Source organism: Nestor notabilis, unplaced genomic scaffold (genome assembly GCF_000696875.1).
Source record: "Nestor notabilis isolate BGI_N333 unplaced genomic scaffold, ASM69687v1 scaffold6273, whole genome shotgun sequence".
NCBI classification, from domain to species: Eukaryota; Metazoa; Chordata; class Aves; order Psittaciformes; family Psittacidae; genus Nestor; species Nestor notabilis.
In genome coordinates, this window is record NW_009922270.1 from 1 (window position 1) to 20,526 (window position 20,526).

General features: G+C 43.3%; 1 protein-coding gene across 1 annotated transcript; it reads left to right on the forward strand.

Moving 5' to 3' along the window:
• Positions 1-2,375: 2,375 nt before the first annotated feature.
• Positions 2,376-20,315, forward strand: LOC104403406 (epidermal growth factor receptor-like; the record flags this gene model as incomplete). The annotated part of the gene is made up of 13 exons (XM_010011529.1): positions 2,376-2,411; positions 2,869-3,010; positions 4,722-4,844; positions 6,047-6,145; positions 9,238-9,423; positions 12,703-12,858; positions 13,739-13,814; positions 14,917-15,063; positions 17,476-17,573; positions 18,218-18,385; positions 18,478-18,525; positions 18,623-18,728; positions 19,842-20,315. Coding segments are annotated over 13 exons (1,762 nt in total), but the record flags the coding sequence as incomplete, so codon positions are not given.
• Between the last annotated feature and the right edge of the window lie 211 nt (positions 20,316-20,526).

The following is a 20,526-nucleotide window of genomic DNA, read 5'->3' on the forward strand; positions in this document are numbered from 1 at the left end:
TCTATGTCTGTACTGGGACAAGTAATATTTACCTAGATAGATGAAATGCTGAGTTCAGGATGCAATATTTTTCCAGGACTCTACACAGCACTAATTTTCCAGTAAGTAGAGAAATGCTTCAGAGACTACAACCACTGCTAGATTCCATCTGATATATCCGTAAGATCTTGAGGCATCTTATAGCACAAGGTCACATTTCTCATTTTGGTTTCTGTAAGCAAAAGAAAAATGATTCAGGAATGGAAAAAGTGATTGTTTAGATTCCATAAAACCTCAGTTACTTATGTTGGGTGTCATCATAAAATTCCACAGTAAGAAAGACGGTTATGTTTAGTCATGGATGGATATTTTTCATAGACTTTGTTTCTTCTTTGACTTGTGAAATGAATCAGAAAATCACATGGGACTTGAAAAGCACAAGCTGATCTGTCATTTTCTTCCCAAACACCTTTTTACTTTATCCCACTAGACCTGGTGTTGATGGATTTGTGTGGGAAATAATTTATAAAGAGAAGGGGACAGATGAAAATCTACACTTCTCCTGCTTCTGCTTTCTGGTATAGGGAAATAACTAGTTGGTCATTCCTCGGACTGTAGATACTGTCTTCTCAAGCAATTTTTTTTACTGTAAGGAAGCACATGGAGGACTTGCCATTGTAAAGTAGCATGGCAAAACAGAACTTTTAGGAAGAGAGAATTTGAGGGACCGCAGTCACATTCTGGAATCAAGTGAGGTATTTTAAATTTAACATACTTACATGCAAGCTGCACATACTTTGTTGTGTTAGCATGTAGAAATTCATACCTGAGTGGTAGAGCATGGGTAAGATGAGGTCTTGGGTCCTACATCAGTTTTCTGTTGAGCACCCAAATAGAGAAGTCCGGTGTAGAGTGGGATACATCTCCTGTGACCCTAAGCAAGCTGGTGGTTCTGTTCTGCATGTGCAGCCTCTCCAAGCACATGCTTAGTTACACAACTGAGCAAACAACCCAAGCTGTAGGCAGACAGGGAACACTAACAAAGCTGGGCGCCCGAGATCCGGGAACCGGTATGCACAGCATTTCCAGCATGTCCAGGACACCAGGATGCACATTCTTGCATGGGAGCCCAGTGAACTCACAAGACCTTCCAGATGCTGGGTCTTGGAGCATTGTGTTGGCTCAGAAACAAGGCGAATACATGAGGGAAGATCAGAGTAATGAAAAGAAAGAAACAAACAAAAACACAATAAAATGAGTAGTTGCTTTACCTCTTCCTCCCCCACATCTAGAACAAGTTATGAGATAAGATCTCCAACTCTACCTGCCATTTTGGAAATTTGCTGGTTCCTCCTCTCAGCAAGAGGGAATGCAGAGCAGCTTTACTGGCACAGGTTCACTCCTTAACCTCTCTTTGACCTCCTCTGGAGTTGGTTTCGGATGATCCGTTTTCTTTAAGTCAGCACAGGGAGCGGATACCACAAACTGGACTTTTCTTCTTGCTGTGTTCTGCATTTCAGAGGTGATGTAACCCTCTCTGTAATGCTCTTCTTGCTCAGTAGATACCACAAAGACCACAGTTCCCAAGAAAAGCATACATCTTGTAGCCCAGCAGCATTTAGGGAATGCATGGTGCCTTTCACACCCATTAGACCATCAAGTGAATGCAGTCACTGTGTTTTCATCTGTATTATTTTCTGCATTCAGGCTGCCAAAATGGATTTCATTTTAAACTCAAATGGAGGGTGAATGTCTTGCTAGTAGAGTTTCTGGCTTTCCAGATAATTGTTGTTCCTGTTTACACTATCAACGTAAGACCTTAGGTTCCGAAATAAAATTATCATGGACACATACCAACAAACTGTAGCCAAAGGGAGTGCTGTCAAATCCTGTTTTCTGATGGGACTGTCTACCTCCTACCCAAGTTCTCCATTGCAATAGAAAGTCTGGAAACTGGAATCTTTTACTTATCCAGAAACATGCAAGAGGGTCTGCAGTGGCATGTTTCCATGTGGCTTTCTGCCTTCGTGCAGAGGAAAGGCTTCTTCTGTCCTCCTCCACGTTCATCCCTAAGCTTCTGTGCTAGCACAGATGTCCATGCACAGCAGGGAGACCATGAATTTGTGTATCTTTGACCGACCTCCCTCCCTCCCTCCCCATTCTACCACATGATATAAAGTGGGTTTAAAATATTCTTTAAACTGAGTATGAAGCATAACTATGCCTCTAGAGAAAAGATTTTGGAGTAAGGCCATTGACTGATGTTTAACGGAGTGTATAACTGTTATAAATTCCTGAAACACAAACTTTTCAATCAGTAGCACTTTTCTTAGTTGGAATTACAGAATTATGTATGCCAGAGCTAAAACATTTGTAATGTTCATTTGTTTTTACAGGTGCAAAGGGCCAGGTCTTGAGGGCTGTCCAAATGGGTGAGTATTTAATCTGCTACAATTAACGACAGAGCTGGAAAGAATGCATGTGTGTTTACATTTCCACACTGGACACTGCAAGGCTGGGACTAAAGTTAAGTCTTCAGTTCTGCACAGGGAAGTGATAGATTAGAGCATAGAAAAGTGATTTAAAGAACTGAGAAATATTCCTACTGGCACGAGACTCCAAAACCTCATTCTGCATTCTGCTTAGCTTGCTTGTCAAGATGAGACCTGGGATCTTACTGGAGAAGAAAGGGAGGAGCTACAAAAAGAAAGGATTAAAGGCTAGTGGCAGAGAGATATTTAGGGTTGATATGGTTACCTGCATTACAGGGATTCATCTCAAACAAGCTTAAGTGGATGTCCAGAGCGTGTGTTTGATCAAAACCTGGGGCTTTGTAAATCTTACACCTAAGCACTTCTTTGTCTTTATGCATTCCCTTCTGTCCTGCAGCTCCAAAATCCCATCCATCGCAGCTGGTGTTGTTGGAGGGCTCCTGTGCTTGGTGGTAGTCGGCTTGGGCATTGGCCTTTACTTGCGGAGACGCCACATTGTCAGAAAGAGGACCCTGCGGCGGCTGCTGCAGGAGAGGGAGGTGAGTGCTGCCAGCACGGCACAGTGGCAACTCCGGCTGTTTTACCTGCTTTAATGGGTGCTGACCTCCTCATACTGAAAACTAAAGCACCATACGTCTGCCTTGGGTTGGCAAACCCAAGCCCTTGGGTTGGCAAACATGGTGTCTGCCTCAGGCAAGAGACGATGGGCATCTAGTACCTCACTTAATCTGAAGTCTTATCCTTCGGGATATGATTTTCAAAAGCTTTAGGGGATTTAGATGTCTAAATCCCAAGGAAAATCATTGAGATTGCCTACTAGGAAAAAAACCTATACCTTCAGGGTGAGGTGCAGTGTGTCTGCTGATCCATAGCACCTTGCTGTGTAGACTCAGCCTTGAATAGTTTCTCCCTCGAGACAATCCGTGAGGCTGCTGTGGCAACTTGGGTGCTTTTGAAAATTCTACCCCCTTGATGAGGCATATGTCTCATTTCTTCAGGAATAAATGAGAGAGAAAGAAGAGGAGGGAAAGGAATCGAGGAAGTGCATGTGTCTTGTCTTTGGTTTGTTTTTAGCACAAAAACCCCACAGAGCCATCAAAGTGGATGGTTCACCCTGCTGGGCACAAACAAGGTTCATACACTGCATTTGTTTTCTGCATGGTTTTGTGTGTGTTACAGCATCGCCCTCAGGGTACCTCACATATAAACCAGCAAAATTCATTATCCTGGATTAAAGCTTCTCTTCTATCATTAGCTGCCTTCTTTTTGTAGTCCAATCCTAGTAAATCATTAGCAAATTGTATTTAGCATCCTGCTAATAGCCCAGTTGCAGCTCATTTCTGTGCTCACTGGCTTCACAGAGTCAGCTGCTGAAATCCTTAAAGTCAAAGCTTTGCTGCTTTTAATGCACTACCTCACAGTATTTTACATACCACTGTATTCTACAGTTGTGATAGTAGAGTTCAATTTGTGCTCAGCTCATATTGTACTCCCTGGACTCCTCAAAATGACAACATTTCATCCAGGCAGAATGGTTGCTGGCCCACTAAAATCAGATTGTATCAAGCTAAATATGCTTTTGTTCGAAGGTAAGGAAAAAGCAGCAACACGAAGGGAAAAAGCTGACGTGTGCACCAAAAAAGGGTTAAATATCTCTGGAAGTCATTACTGCTGTTTGTAATAAGGCTTAGACCAAATTTTTAAAAACTTGATAGTAAATTCCACATCTCCTTTGTTACTGGCAAAAGAATCATTCTCAGAGCTTCAGTTGCCACTTGTAAACTCTGTGGTCTGGGGGAGCCACTGGTACCATGGAAATTCCATCCAGTTAAACAAGAGCAGACCTGAAAGGTTGTGGGTGATTCTTGCCCATTATTTAAAACATTTTTATAATTTATTCAGAAGTTAAATAAAAAAAAAGTAATCTTCTTTAGGATCTCTGGTAGTTACATTGTTCTTCTTGCCATGTGCTTTAGCGCTTTGAAGCCAAAGCCTTCATTTGAACAGCAGTATTCCCTCATTCTCCTTCAAAATGGCAGTCAGCACTCTGTGATTGGTTTACCTCTGAAATTTGGAGTAACTGGAGATATTTGTTACTGCAAGTCAGAGTGGGGCTGTCCTTCTTTAAACTTCACATGGAATAAAATGCTCATTATCTTAAAGGAAAGATTTACTTGTTTCACCAAAGCATGCTGTTTGCTGTACTGCTAGACTCCATATCTTTCTAACATCATCTTCTCTTTGCCCCAGCTTGTTGAACCACTGACACCCAGCGGAGAGGCACCAAACCAGGCTCATCTGAGAATTTTAAAGGAAACAGAATTTAAAAAGGTCAAAGTTTTAGGCTCTGGAGCTTTTGGCACTGTTTATAAGGTAAGATACACCAAGGGGTGTTTCTCTTCCCATTTTCATCTTACTCTCTTATGCAGAAGCCACCCGAACTGAGCATGAACTGGGAGCTGTGATCATTGTGATCACTAAACTAGATTTTATAGCATGTCTATATTGAATAGTAGAGAGATGACTCAATCATCATTAGTTGAGTTACAAATCAGGTAACATGGGAAGATTTACTTGAAATGTTTCCAAAAGAACAAAGATCTCAACTTAAAAACTACCACAGCCGAATACATCCTGTTGTAAGTGTTAGGAAAAAACCAATCAGTTCAGTGGTAAGCCACTTTTCTATGTGGTCTGGGGTCTGGTTTTTATAATCATCAATCTCGTTCATTAGAACTGATTCAGATGTGTGGAAGTGTCTACACACCTTCAACTGTGTAGGTTCACAGGGTATTTTTTCTCTTGGTGTTTATCTTCTGTGTTTCTTAGTCACCAAGTTCCACTTCTCTGTGCTCCTCCTACTCAGGATATGTGGCAGTAGTACTGAAATACAAACTTTCATAGAATCATGTATCTCTTTATAAAGCTCTATATTCTGAAGCAGGCTTCCAGCTATGGCTAGGAACTTCTGAAGCTCAAATCCCATTAACCTCTGAAAATGTGGACAGTGCATATATTGCTATGTTGCTGGGTACATCAGCAGTGTGTCTTCACAGTGCCATGCTGTTCACCTGCTGCCTAAATGGCCTTCTGACACTGTAGATGTAGAGCACTGAACCAGTCCGAGAGAAACCTACCTGCCACTGCATTATTTATACAGTTTGGATGCCATCTTGTTGTCATGAAAAAATGCCAGTTCTTTCATCCCAATATCTATAACTTCGAAGTGGCAAGGTTTTGCACATGCAGGTGCTGTGATGCGCTAGTTAGTTAGATTTCCATCCACAAAAGTTGCTCTTTATGCGTCTCTTGGGCTATTTATACAGGGATGGTAATGAACATGGGGTTTTTTTCCAAAAAAGATACTATAGAGGTGACTGAAGGAGAAATACCACTCCATTAACAGGATTTGTTAACACCCACAAGACTTTTTTTGCCTATTTTTGTTGCCTGCCATGTCTTCCCATTGCTCAGAATATTTAAGTCTTCTCAGAAGATGTAAAAGCTATATGTAATTGTGAGAATTAACCTGGTAGATATGAGACTGAGTAACTCTTACTACTTCTTTTTGGTAGGGACTTTGGATCCCAGAAGGAGAGAAGGTTAAAATTCCTGTGGCTATTAAGGAGTTGAGAGAGGCTACCTCACCAAAAGCCAACAAGGAAATACTTGATGTAAGTTTTCATGTTTGTTTTGTCAAGTTGTCAGTGGTCTGTGAATTTTCCCCTGTAACAGCTAAAGGGATTTCAGGATTTTGGGTGGGAAGAAACATTTTGCACCCAAAACTGAATTCTCTATCTAGAAGTTCTGGGCTTTGAAGTCCAGTCTGTGAAATGCTTTTGCGTCTCCTATGAAACCTGTGCTTGCAGTTCAAATACTCCTGGGGTAGCACCTATGGAAAGGTCAGGGCTGTACATTTACAGCTAATTCTGTTTCCTTTATTCTCATGTTTAGGCCTTAAACTGTGGCACATACATGTCACAGGGCAGTAAATGCAGGGACCGCATACTCTTCAGTGATATCAAAGCAATTCCTCTTTTCAAAGAAGTTTCTGTAGCATATCTCCACATTATCTTTTCTTTTTGTTCGAATTAGGACACTTAACAAAAGCTCTTGCTTTTTCCAGTCCTGTTCATTTTTTAGACTATTTCATTGGTGGAATTCTTTCTGTATTTCAGAAGAAAATTAAAAAAAATACAAAACCAGTGGAAGAAATCAGAGGGATGACTCCAAAATCTCCTCTCAAAACAGATTTTGCTACACAACCAACTTTTCAAGGTCACTGAAACTTCAGAGATAATAATGTCCAATTAAAGATGATTTGCCTTACAGAAACACGCTAGGTATAGAACAGGCGCAGCAGCTTTAGCTCATGTAATCCAGGCGAGCTCTCGCTAGCTTTATTAGGGTAGGGCTAATTCAGAAGATTGTTGTTGAATACCAGGCATACTTGGAGCAGGTTAGAGTGTACCACAGAGATTTCCAGGATAAACAGTTGAAACAAAGGCCCACTTTAATGTCTTGGGCTACTTAGAGGGACCCACGACCGCACAATAGCTCCCTTCTGCTCCCTGCGAGGAGGCGGTGGCCTCTTTGACTTTGCAGTATCAAATGTAATAGCCAGTGCCAAGGCTTGGATGCTGTCTGAAAGCTGTGTGGCCCGTACACCCGCCCCACTCTTCAGCATCTCAGTTCTCAGCCCCCAGGTCAGCCCCACGCGGGCTGTTCGGCAGATGGGCAGTAAGAACAGCTCCAGCTCTGCAGAGTTCCCGCTCCCCCCGCCCCCCCTGCTGAAATGAATACAATATGGATCTGAATCCCAACAGGAAGCAAGGCAAGGAACAGATGCCCTTCATCATTACTCCGGCTTCATTTGGAAGCCTAGGGAGATAGACGAGCATGTTTTGGTCTCTGCTTACATCTGAGCATCGTATAATGGATTTGCAAGATTCTTTAAAAAATACTGCCACAAATATCCACATAATTGAGCAGCAGATTGTATTCTTGCTTTATCTTTCCTCAAGCTAGCCCACAGAACCAGTGCTCTCTCTGACAGAGGGTTGTTTTTCAATGACCTGCTCGCATCCTGCGGTAGGTTGAGGAGCAATTGTCCAGTCCTCATGGAGATCATCTTTGACCTGACTGCCTGGAGGCCGCTTTCATTCAAAACAAGGATACCAAATGCAGAATTAGTGCCTCAGGAGAAGCTGTATTACATCATGTTTTGCTTAGGCTGGCAAGTCAAACAGCAATACCAGGGCCAGAAAGTATTGCTTAAGAATTGGGGTTGCTTATTTCTTGAACGTCATTGCTTTAATAACTTTGTTTAATAATAGTTCTTACTAGTTACGCAGCTATGTGACATCTGTGGAAAGCTTGTTAGATGATGAATAAAGTGCTATGGTATTTCTTCTCTTAAGCTCTTAGAGCAGGTTTGCTCCTTTCCATGCCACAATAATATCTTCACTATGATTTTAGGCGTTGGGGGGCTGCTAGGTTAATGCTAAATCACCAAGGGATGATTAGTTGGTGTCTCTCCAGATGCTGAGTTAAGATGCATGGAAAAATTCTCATTTATTTCCCATTGTGTTCGTATTCAGTCAGATGGCTTTAAAAATGTCTAAATGTGACATATTGTAAATCAGACACAAAATTAGTTAAAACACCCAAACAACTTCAGCTGTAATTTTTTCCCCAGTTGGAATCCATTCTTTGAGCTGGCACTTGACAGTGGATGTCAATATTGAATACGCATCTCAAATATCAATCCATGAGTAGTTTTTGCACACAAAACCCATTAAGTTGTGCTTTTTACCCCATGGCCATGTTAAAGGAGTTATTTGGTGTGTCTGGAGTGTACTTCACCAGCCTCTGAAGGAGCATGTCCCTTCCTGCAGAAGAGCAAAGGAAACGGGCACCTTAGCTCAGTACCTAAAGCTATGTGGGGTGAACCCAGGCTTGACAGAAGAGTTTTTCACATATTTATGAAGCTCAAACCCAAAGTTCCAGTTGACCAAAGGGTTTATTATGCTTGGGCTCCCACATTATAAGTACATTCCTTGTATAATTTACATTGCTATATGGGTCTGAAACAGCTTTTCCAATTGGGGATGACATTTTCACCACATGTATTCAAGCTTCTAAAGAGGTGAACTGATTATTAGCCTGTTTGGTTTGACATCAACCGAAGAACAAAATGATCAAGAAAAACATGGTCTCTTAAAAAGTGAAACTGTCAGTCACAGCCTAGGTGACAACTTTTGACTTTCTGGGTTAGCACAAACCTTAACAGAGGGGCAGAAGTCTGAAAATACTCATTCCCAAACAGTTTGGTGAAAAGATCTGCGGAGGAGAAAAAGTGATATGACACATGTTCACAAGATGTGTTGCCATTGCAATTGGGTGCTTAAAATGATGAAATCCCATCAGTTTCCAGGTGATGTTCAATTTATTAATTCTGCCTAGGTCTGCAAGTTTTATCCCTAGGATTTTGTGTCCAGCGTTTGCTTGGCGTAACAGAAGTGGGAGCCTGGCTTTTCTGTGGCATCTCAGTGATGCTTCAGTTCAAACTCTGGACCTTCCACTGAGTAGAAAAAACTTGGTCCACAGAGAGGGAAATACAAGTATTTTGTACGTGATATGAGGCACAGAGTTTGCATATAGTATTTTTGCTACCTCTTGAATGACCAACTCGTTTTAAACTGCCTCCAAATACGTGTCATGCCAAAGGGAGTGTTTCATATTGCTTTTTTTCCTTTCTTCTCAGGAAGCTTATGTGATGGCTAGTGTTGACAATCCTCATGTGTGCCGCTTGTTGGGAATCTGCCTCACTTCCACTGTCCAGCTCATCACACAACTGATGCCTTATGGTTGCCTCCTTGATTACATCCGAGAGCACAAGGACAACATTGGTTCCCAGTACCTTCTCAACTGGTGTGTGCAGATTGCAAAGGTAAGTGGACTAGCATACCTCCATATCAGCTAAAACTCACACTGTAACACAGAGATCTGACAGCACATAATGTATTTATTTACTTACCTGTCTCTGTAAATCTTTCTATTTCATCACGTGGTTTGTAGATACCTTATATGTGACAGTAAGTGGTTGCTTTGTCTAAAACAATTTACCATTTTCAAGCTGCTGAGCAAACCTTAACTATTCTTCAAAATGCTCCTAGACAGCGTAATATTATCACCAACAGATTTATGTCCAAACCAAACACCCCATAATGAAATTATAGTGTGATTAAACAATGCTGTGGCAGGGCAGGGTGTAGAATTTGGCAATTCCCATACCAAAATGCTGACTCCATCAGTGGATTTCTTTGGGCTGTGGCATGAGGCAGACAGTGATGTTGTTGAGGCGCTTTCTTGTGTGCCTCAGAGAATTCCAGGCTGAAATCTCTTGAGGCCTGAGGATCAAAACTACTGATTGATAAATACCAGCTCCATTCTACCACAGGCTGGTTGAGACCAAAAGACACTCAGGTACCCCAGGGCTGTTCTGTCATTTATATGCACTGAGTTGGTGCCTGTAATGTAATTGCAATGACCATAGTGCCAAATGAAGGACTAGTTATCACACTTGGCACTTTTTGCCAAAGAGCAAAAGGAGGCTGAAGTACAGCCTTTTGCTATTAGCAGCAACATGCTGTGTTTGGAAGGTGGTTAGCCATTTGCAAGCATGGCAGAATGGAACAAAACCAGCAATAAAAATAGGTTCAGTTTGTTGGAGATTTGTTGTATAAGATGGCAATACCCGCAAAGCCCAGCTGATTTAATGCTCCTTATTTTGGGAATGCCGGTCTGCAAGCTAACCACACACTTACAGCCTTATCGGTCCCTTGAGACCTTGTATACATCCCAGGCTCGCCCGGCCGTGGTTTCCTTTCAGGAAACATGCTGAGGACCTCAGAAACGTATCCACCAAAAGTACACAGAGCACATTTTTCATCTCGGTGTGTGTACTTCTTTACAGCACGCTCCACAGCAAGTGAATTTTCATTTATGCATCCACTTGGGATGTGAACTGCCCCTTTCTGACTCTTTTGCCCTGTTGTTTTAAATCAGTTACTGCTCTGTCCTGGCTTCAGTCCCTTTGGAGGATGAGCTGGAGGCCACATTTCCCTCCTCCTCCTCCTTGTTAATTTTTAAGGTGGCAAACTCAGTCCCCAAACTGATCCTTGAGGCATTGCTTGCCCGAAAGGTTGCCATTCACAATTGTTAGCTTCTGTTTTACTTTTTTTCATGTCGGTTCAACATTTGCCCATAGCAACCTCTACCCTCTCAAGCGATGTCTGACCTTCAACATACTCTTTTGTGCTGCTCCTCACTGAAGTTCTCCTCAAAGCACTCGTAAATCCTGTGTTCAGCTTTTTCCCACCAATGTGTTACTACTCTGATAAAGTCATGCCAGATTTTTGGACATTCTCTGACTCTTTAAAAATGTACTTTCAGAGGGGGGAAAAATTGAAGCCAATATATTTATGTCTGGTAACGAACCAGCAGGAGGCAAGTTCCCTGGGAAGCTTATTCTCATTTTGTTTTCACAGCTTTGAAATAAGTTTTCTTTGCATCTTTTACAAACATTCTCTTTCACTGAGGTATGGAGTCGTGTCTCTCAGACAAGATGTCATGACAGAGCATAGGCACTGCATGTGCAGAAGCACTGTGAAGTAACTCTTTGAACACGTTGGTCTCATGCTTAATGATGAAAAATGACTTAAACCCCAGGCCTGCACACAATTAAATATCTGCTGAACATTCTAGATAAGCAGTTCAAGGTCTTCGGTGTACGGTTATGTATGTGCACAAGCCTTATAGCCATCGGTGTCTTAAACAGCTTAGTTTGAAACTGATATTCTGCCTTTCAGCAGCTTTGCCTCGTAATAAGTCTGCAGCAAGATGTGTTTAGCAGGAACTTTTTTGTCCTACTGGGGCTAGATGATGTGATTATTATTTCTTTTTTAAGATAGTCAGTTTTCTGTCGGCAGCTTAAGCTGTTTTGTTTCCAGAGCTCTGCTCGCTGAAGAACTATCTGTGTAATGAAATGCACGCTCATAGTGGCATTGCTCCAGGTTGTTTGGGTGGTTTGTTTTGGCAACATCAGCAGCGCATGGGTGAAATTCTGCTGAGGGACTTAGGTGGAGGATTCGATGGTGGTCCAGGTTAGCAGTGGGTTTAGGAAGGGGGTGGAGGCTGGAAGGGAATTATTCCCTCCAGTGCTCTGTCATCTCATCAACATGATCATTTTGCTGTTAACTTTGTAGGTTACAAGTACTTTTTTATTAATTTCCTCCTCATAAAAATACAAGCACCAGCAAAAACCTATGGACTGGGAATAATTGTGGTTTTTAGAAAAGATCTTACAGGAAACTTAGAAATCATGAACTTTTTGACTCCATACACCAAGAGACTGGTGTTGAGGGAAAGGGAATAATCTCTGTGGCCAGAACACAGCTGATTTATGTTTTAGAAGTCAAACCAGCACAGTTAGTTGTATTCTTCCTTGGGAGGCAGTTGTATGCAAAAAGCACATATGCTATGGGAAACCTAGTTTAATCATGGGAGGCAGTGAAACTGGAAGAACATGGCTTTTCAAAGAGGCATCTGAAAACAGATGCAACTCTGAGCTCAGCCATAAAAAGAGGTTTTTTACTGTTTTTTCCCCTTTTCTCGCCTTCGCAGTGGTATGCCTCATTGTTAGCAGGAAGAAGGTAGAGTATGCCACAGTAAGGTGCAGTATCTGCAACTTTGAATGAATAATGTCTAAATGCTCTCTGTAGGGTTGGCCTACTTGCCATATGGAAGGTGATAGTTAAACTCTGTGCTGTACTCTCCTGAAGTCACTGAGGTGGCACAAGTGCAGCTGAAAGAAGAGGTATTTGAAAGTCCTATCCTGATTTTGTATTTCTTGAACTAGATCCCAGAGGAACCTCATCCCCTGCTATATATATGCCTGCTACTGTCTCTTCTTTTCTTCATCACTCCACCGGTGCGTGGGCCCACGAAAAGGTTCCTGGAGGGTAGTAGATATTTCTCAGTGTAACTGTCCTCACCTGGCAATAAGCATCACATAAATTGAAACAGGAAACCTTTTCTTGAAGGTGGGATAGATTACCACGTGTCCATGGTGGTGTGCTCGCAGACTTCACAGGTTGAAGCTTGGTAACTTGTTCACAAGTCCAAGCCCAAAGCATGCGATGCCCACCAACAGTCTGTTGTATTGCAGGGAATGAATTATTTGGAGGAGCGTCGCCTGGTGCACCGTGACCTTGCTGCCAGGAACGTCCTTGTTAAGACTCCTCAACACGTGAAAATCACAGACTTTGGGCTGGCAAAGCTGCTCGGTGCTGACGAGAAGGAGTATCATGCCGAGGGAGGCAAGGTAAAGTGCATCGGTGTATGAACCGCTGCTGTGCATTCATCAGTGCTTGTGCTTGTGCACAACCCTTGAACACAGAGGGGAAAAAAGAAAGAGTGGGTTTTTCAAAGCCCTCAGCTGCCATCTCAGCATGCTGCCTTTGAAGCCTGAGGAAGCCCTCTGAAATCAGCCGAAGCAGCGTCAGGCCAGTGGGACTGCAGTGGGAGCGGAGGTAGCAGAGCAGCGAATGCTTTTGAAATTCCCACCCAGAATGTCTGGGAAAAAGCAAGATTATTAAAAAAACATTAAAAAGGAGTTAAAAAAGAAAAGAAAGCATGGCTGGTTTCGTCAGTGTAGCCAACACCAATAACACTGTACAGTTTATGAAGAGAAAGGGAATGCTGTGTATTTATAGCAGAAGAAAGACCTGTCAGACTTGGTTCAACAAGCCTTCGTGTTCTACTACGTGCTGATGGAGGGAATGTGTCCTGCTGAGAAATTAAGGAGAAGCTGCTTGCAAATATTGCGGAGGCCATAAATGGAAACCATATGAGTGCAGATCAGTCTTTGTCAGGCCCTACGGCCTGAGATTGGATTTGTGTCCTGTTGTGATAGGATGTTAAAAAAATAGTAATCTGACTGTCAAAAGTACTGCAAAACTAATTTGTAAGACAGGTTTCTAATATGCCTAATATTTCACAAGTTCCCAGGTTCAACATAATAAATGAAAATATTAATAAGAGACTCCAAAGTTGCCTGCTCTACCGCTCAGAGAGTTGTGTGTTGCAGTTGGTTGTTTTTTTCACTTCTGTAACCAAACTATAGGTTTACACACCACCTGGTGGTAAATATCCCTCATAAATTTTGGGGCAGCCTCTAAAGGCTTGTTTGTGAATTTTCCTAGGTTCCTATTAAATGGATGGCCTTGGAGTCTATTTTACATCGGATTTACACTCATCAAAGCGATGTCTGGAGTTATGGTGAGTCTAAAACCATTTACAGTTATTGCAAATGGGTTGGAAAGTTGCAGGATTTGCTAGTGACTCTACGCAGACCTTTTTCCTTCCCATTGTGAGAAGACTGAGAGATTAAACATAAACAGTGGTCCCAAAACCATCCAACAAGTTAAAACTCCCTTGAAACTGCATGCTAGTGAGGTGTAACATGTTTTGGAGAGTATTCTTTCAGATGATGAGCCCTCCCCTGAAAGGGGCTGCAGGTAGGAGACTGCTGCATTTGCTGAAGTTCTCCTGATGCTTTTCTTCAGCTGCTTCACATGAAGGGAAGGAAAGTAAAAACATCCTTAGAGAGGTTTATATACCGATTTATATTTGGTATAGTTCATCAGCCAGCTTGAAAGAAAAAGGAGCAGAAAGGAAACTTTTCAGAGTATCTTACTCCAATATTTCCACTCCATGGGCTCTTATATTCCTGGAAAATACTCAGTGCAGATGGTCAGATCCTGTATCCTTTCAGAAGAAGTACAGCCTCTGGTCCTTTTAATCCATTTATATATCTTGGCATCCAAAATCTTGTTTTGTATCCTAAGCTACCAGACAGTCACAACAGCTACATCACAAGAGTATGTGGTATGTCAGCAGATGACACTGGGGCAGCTGGTTTACACATCTTTTAAAAACTGCTCTTGCTTGTCTCCAAAGAGATTGATTGTTTTTAAACAAAAAGACAATTTACATTTTCAAACAAAAAGACAAACTTACTCTAGCCACTTGCTGGGCTGGAGTCAAGAGGCAGTAACCTGTATTTCCTTTCTATGAGGCTGGGAAGTTGGTGGGATGTTCAACACTGAGATACTAGCTGAAATTATAAAAAATAAGAGGGGGGAAGGGGGCAAAAGAGAGGCAAAACCCAAAACCTTAAAGGGAACCAGGATGATTTCAACCTGTTTTATTAATTTGTCTCTCTTTAAAATCATGGCAGAAAACATTTTTCCCTGGGTGGGGCTCTGGCAATGCAGTTGCCTCTGTGAGAGCTCTCTCTGCTCAGCACCTCTCTGCACCCAAACCGAGCAACCTGGCTCCTGGCAAAGCCTCTCTCATGGTCGTCTCTTCTCCCTCACAGGTGTGACAGTTTGGGAGCTGATGACATTTGGGTCCAAGCCGTATGAAGGGATCCCTGCCAGTGAGATCTCCTCTGTCTTGGAGAAGGGCGAGCGTTTGCCCCAGCCCCCCATCTGCACCATCGACGTGTACATGATCATGGTCAAATGTGAGTTCGCATTTGGGGTTGTGGGTGCTCACCTCAGTTGCATAAGTAGCACAGTTGCCCTCGTTATGTAACATTCGTATATGCTGTGTTTTTGGTGATCGTGCAGGGTTGTGTGATAAGAGCGATGGCACCAGAGTGTGTTCCTGTACCTTGAGTGTTAGCTAGGAGTACAGGATATGGTTTCATTTAGTCACTGGTTCAACCAATTGGTGCTGTTCTCACCATTCGCACCACTGACTGATAGTCAATTACCTTAGACTGCTATTGCCAGGCAGTATAAATTCGCATAACACCACCCACTGTACCTGATACTCTGGTTTTGTATGGCTAGAAAATGAAATTAACATTGCCTTCTCCTCCAGGCTCCCCCTTAGTTCAGTCATATACCTCCCACCCGGAATCACACACATGGGTTTATGTACTCCGTTTACTAAAGGAGTGCTGGGAGCACAGACACCGCAATAATGACAGATGCACATGAGGATCTGGACTTCCTCATCCAATTTCTTCCTCATTTTTGAATGAAAATGAGGCCCCTTTTTGGCAGACAGCTGTTGCAGTAAAGTAGCACAAGATGGTCTCTGAAGCACTTTTCAGCTATTTTTAGGGGATGTCAAAGGACTTCTGACCCCCAAACCCCTTTTTCACCTCTATCAGCTCCTAATATGTTAGATTATTACATGGCTTCCCATGCTCCTCTAGGCCATGACTGCCCCATCCCTGCTCGATATTATGAGGATACTGATAAGCAGCCCACTAGGTGGCATTTAAGACCTTCTCAATGGAGCAAAATGTACCTGTTCCTGAAATAGGAGCCATACTACCATGAGCACCCCATAGCGCAAAACTTTTGGGGAATCTTGGAGCACCCAGAAGTTGCTTTGTTGGGACAGGCATCACACAGGGTAAGCCTGATCCTGTGCTCAGCAGGACAAGCAGGAATCGGGGGCAGAGGTGTGCACCTAGACTGGGAGGTGCCCAGTCCCAAAAGCAGTGTCCTAGAAGCACACCCTCAGAGATGCTGAACCCTACTGACACCTCAGCCCATTGCCTTTCCTTTGGGCCAGTCCAGATGTAGAAAGAAGGCATTTTTCCAGACACCAGGTACCTGCTGCGTTTAAAACACAACCAGGGGGGTGTCCCCTTCCCGTTTCATACCATTACTCTGAATTTAAATGTGAGTGTGAGGATCTGGGGGTTGAGCCTTCCTTCTGCCACAGGACTCAGCTCCACATTTTTCACTGCTCTTCTCACTTAATGTTTGCAGGCTACAGGGCAGACCGTGTTGAAGCCCTGCCATTTTGACTGTAGGAATTCAGGATGCCCAGTCACCTCTTATAAGCAGAGAGTATAAACTGAAATGTTCAAAGTTATTGCACAACATTTTTTAAAGAAGCAGAATTTAAACAGATGCAACTCAGAAATTCAGGAATAGGAGATGCTACTTCTGCAACAGGAGCAAACTCCCAAAGGCCCCACTCTTTCTAAAAGCAAGAAGGGTTTCTTCTTTCTAGCATGGTAAAAAGTCACTGGCAATGATGAGATTTTGTCTTAATGCAATTTTCAGGTGGCATGTCATCACTCAGCTTCTCCATTTTCACGGATAGGCTGTTTCTTATGGGTTCTCCAGACACACAAAGCTTGACCTTCGTTATTTCTAATTTTAAAATTTAAGAGTCTCTGCATCAGCTCATCTGTTAGTTGATAACAGAAAGTGTGGGTTTCCTAAGTAATATCACATGTAAAACCACCACTATTAAGATAAGAAATCTCTTCTAGCATCAATCCACACTAAGCTGTAGGACTTGTTTTTGTTAAAGTCCGTTTACTAATAGAAAGCAGCTTAGATACAGTTAATCTTTCAGAATGTCCCCGGAGAGGATGTTTTGAATTTTAAAAGACATCTGGTACAGAGGGTAGCTTCTGTTTTAGGCTTCCCAGGATTTCACAAAGCTGTGCAGTGACTAGACAGTCAAATCACCATACCTCTTCAGGGCCCCGCTGAAGTTAGTTTGCTTCGCCTCCTTCAAGGGCTTTTTCAAGGCTAATTTGGAGCAATCCAGGCTGGCCACCCATTTCCTGTCCTCAGGACTCATGCATTGTTATCACTCAGGTGGGACCTGCCTGCTCACATGTTGATAGGCCAGCAGGAGAGGAGACAGGCTCAGCCTGGAGCTTTTCCAGCATAGGGTTTTATTACCTCCTTCATTCTTCCCAATGCCAAGATACGCATTTTAAATGCTGAAATTCACACCAGTGGCTGAACTTTTTATGGTGGTCCCTTCTAGGCAACTCCTTTCTTTATTCCATGCAGGACACTGTTCATTTTGCTGCTATGTTTCATTTTAAGCTCTGTGTTTGACCACCAAAACCTGCCTTTTTTGTTGATTGCTCCCCCTGTTGTCCCTCCAGGCTGGATGATCGATGCAGACAGTCGTCCCAAGTTCCGTGAGCTGATAGCAGAGTTCTCAAAAATGGCCCGTGACCCTCCACGCTATCTCGTTATACAGGTACTAAACCCAATGGTAGGAACATGTCTGATGGGCATTTAATATGGGGCCCGAAATTAGTAACACATAGGAAAACATATAATAGGTTGGTGGGGCACTGGAGCAGGTTGCCCAAGGAAGTTGTGAATGCTCCATCCCTGGCAGAGTTCAAGGCCAGGTGGGACAGAGTCTTGGGTGACATGGTTTAGTGTGTGGTGTCCCTGCCATGGCCGGGGGGGTGGAACTAGAGGAGGCAGGGGGGTTGGAACTAGATGATCTTAAGGTCCTTTCCAACCCGAACTATTTTATGATTCTGTGATTTATTGCTGCTTTCGAGGTCTTAACGCGTTCAGCTAGAACCAACCACCGACAGAATTTCAAGACCAGTCACTATTTTCTTAGGACTTGTCCCAGGGTAGGACCAGTAACAGTCCATACTGCAGTCCTAAGAGAACAGTTCCATCCTCTTAAAAATTGCAGCTGTTTCACAGCAGAGTTTGCAGGCCCAGATTCCCCTAAACTCCAGGTAAATTTGGATAAACACATGGATCAAGATTTTGCATCTTGGGCCTCTTGCTAAATCACTTTGTGTCTCAGAGAAGGGGATAATAAGGGCTTGAAGGGAGCCTAACCCTCACCCTCTCTCATGCTGACTTGTCTCACAGGGAGACGATAGGATGCACCTGCCCAGCCCTACAGACTCCAAGTTTTATCGCACCCTGATGGAGGAGGAGGACATGGAAGATATAGTGGATGCCGATGAGTATCTCGTGCCACACCAGGGCTTTTTCAACAGCCCTTCAACATCCCGCACTCCTCTCTTGAGTTCACTGGTATGAAACTTTTCCTCTTTGGAAACATGGCGAGCAATTTGAAGAGTGAACTGCTTCTCATAACGTCTGTATTTTCTTTCTCTCTCTTTAAGAGTGCTACTAGCAACAACTCTGCTACAACCTGCATTGACAGGAACGGGGTAAGTGGGATGACCTTTAAAACAAGAGAAACTTCTACATGGATCAATTTCTACAAAATAGTGCCTTTAATATGGGTTTTCTCTACTTCCAACCTAGCAGGGGCATCCTGTGAGGGAAGACAGCTTTGTCCAGAGGTATAGCTCAGATCCCACAGGCGCTTTCTTGGAGGACAGCATAGATGATGGCTTCCTGCCAGCCCCAGGTGAGTACCTCTCCCGTGTTTCCATTCCACAGCCATTCACTCACAAGCCATTCAGTTGTGAATGTAATCATTGTCCTTCCTTTTCTGCAGAAAGGAAGCAATCCATATGCTTCCTGCCTTTTTTTGCTTGGTAAACGGGAGTGGAAATGTGTGTATGTATCCTTTTCCTAGACTTTATCTGGCTGCTTCTGGCCATTTCTCATTTCAGGTCCTTCACCAGCCAGGTTCCTCATGTTTGCCACGTGTGCCATCCGGCCGGGGAGTTTACATGTGTGGTTATATGTTTAAAGCTTCATACTTGGAAAAATATCCTCTAAAAACTGGGTTTCATCCCTTAGACCTTTTTAGCAACACAAACAGCTTTCTGGCAGTTCCACCGCCTTCAGATGTTGATACACAGAAGGCAGCTCATGGTTTCACGTGGACTTACAGCGTAGGCAGTTGAAGAGTGAGCCAACGGAGCACCAAGGGAGATGATGCTGCGTTGTGCAGTCATGATGCTTTGTGACCTTAAAAATTCCCAACCAACCCTTCCAAGGATACGCCACAGCTAAAAGGGGTGAAAGATCCTGCAAGGGATGGCACTAGAGCGAAATGTGTAGTCTCTGTTACCACCAGCCCAGTATTTTTCTCATCTCTAAGTGTTTTTTCTAGGGAAACAGCTCCTGGCAGCTAAGCTCCTAGACTGCAATTTCAGAACAGTATCTGGGACATAGCCACCTACATGTCACTAAAATCAGCAGTAGCTATCTGTCTGTCTTGTGGTCCAAGGCATCTTTCTGGGGCTTTGCAAACCAGATTCCTGAAGGTGAACTTGAGGGCAGGATGTGTGGTGCCATGACGTGGCAGTCCCTGCCTTTGGCTCGTTTTCCACTCTAGAAAGTTCAGTTCTAGTGTGAGGCATCCCTACCCATGGCAGGGGGTTTAGAACTAGATGATCTTAAGGTTCTTTCCAGCCCTAACCACTCTATGATTCTATCATTCTATGAGATGCTGTGTGCAAAGAACAAGTGGCAGCTGGGTTGAAACTACACCTCAAGTGATGCAAATGGCTGCATTAGTTATACGTCTTTATTTTCATTCCTTCTCATTTGTATTTTCTTTATATTCCAGAGTATGTAAACCAGTTGGTGCCCAAGAAAACATCTGCCTCAGCAGTCCAGAATCCAATCTACAACAACTTCTCTCTCACAGCAAACTCAAAGGTCCCCACGGACTCCAGCTACCAGAATTCACACAGCACAGCTGTGGACAACCCTGAGTATCTCAACACCAACCAGTCTCCACTGGCCAAGACAGTCTTCGAGACCTCTCCTTACTGGATCCAGGCGGGCAACCACCAAATAAATCTGGACAATCCTGACTACCAGCAGGACTTCTTACCGAAGGAAACCAAACCTAATGGTCTCCTGAAAGTTCCAGCGGCAGAAAACCCGGAGTACTTGAGGGTAGCAGCACCAAAAAGTGAATACATTGAAGCCTCGGCATGACCATAGAGGATTTCTTCTTGCAGTGAGGCAAGCCAGACCCTTGGTGAACTACCTGGCTGCTGCAAGAACAGACGCTTGCTCAGAGCGAACGGCAACCGCAATTCATCGAGAAGCACACTTTACCTTTTCAGCACAGGGGCTGAAGCTGCGAGGCCTATCTGATGGTAGTTTGGGTCTTTTCTTGCCTATTTCCATGTAATAACTCTGAGGCCCGTAGCCTGCACTCAGATGGATGTTGTGATGGAGTGGGATCTTCCTGGACAAAAGAAATACTATGGATGCATTCCTTTCCTTTTCAAATGGTAGCA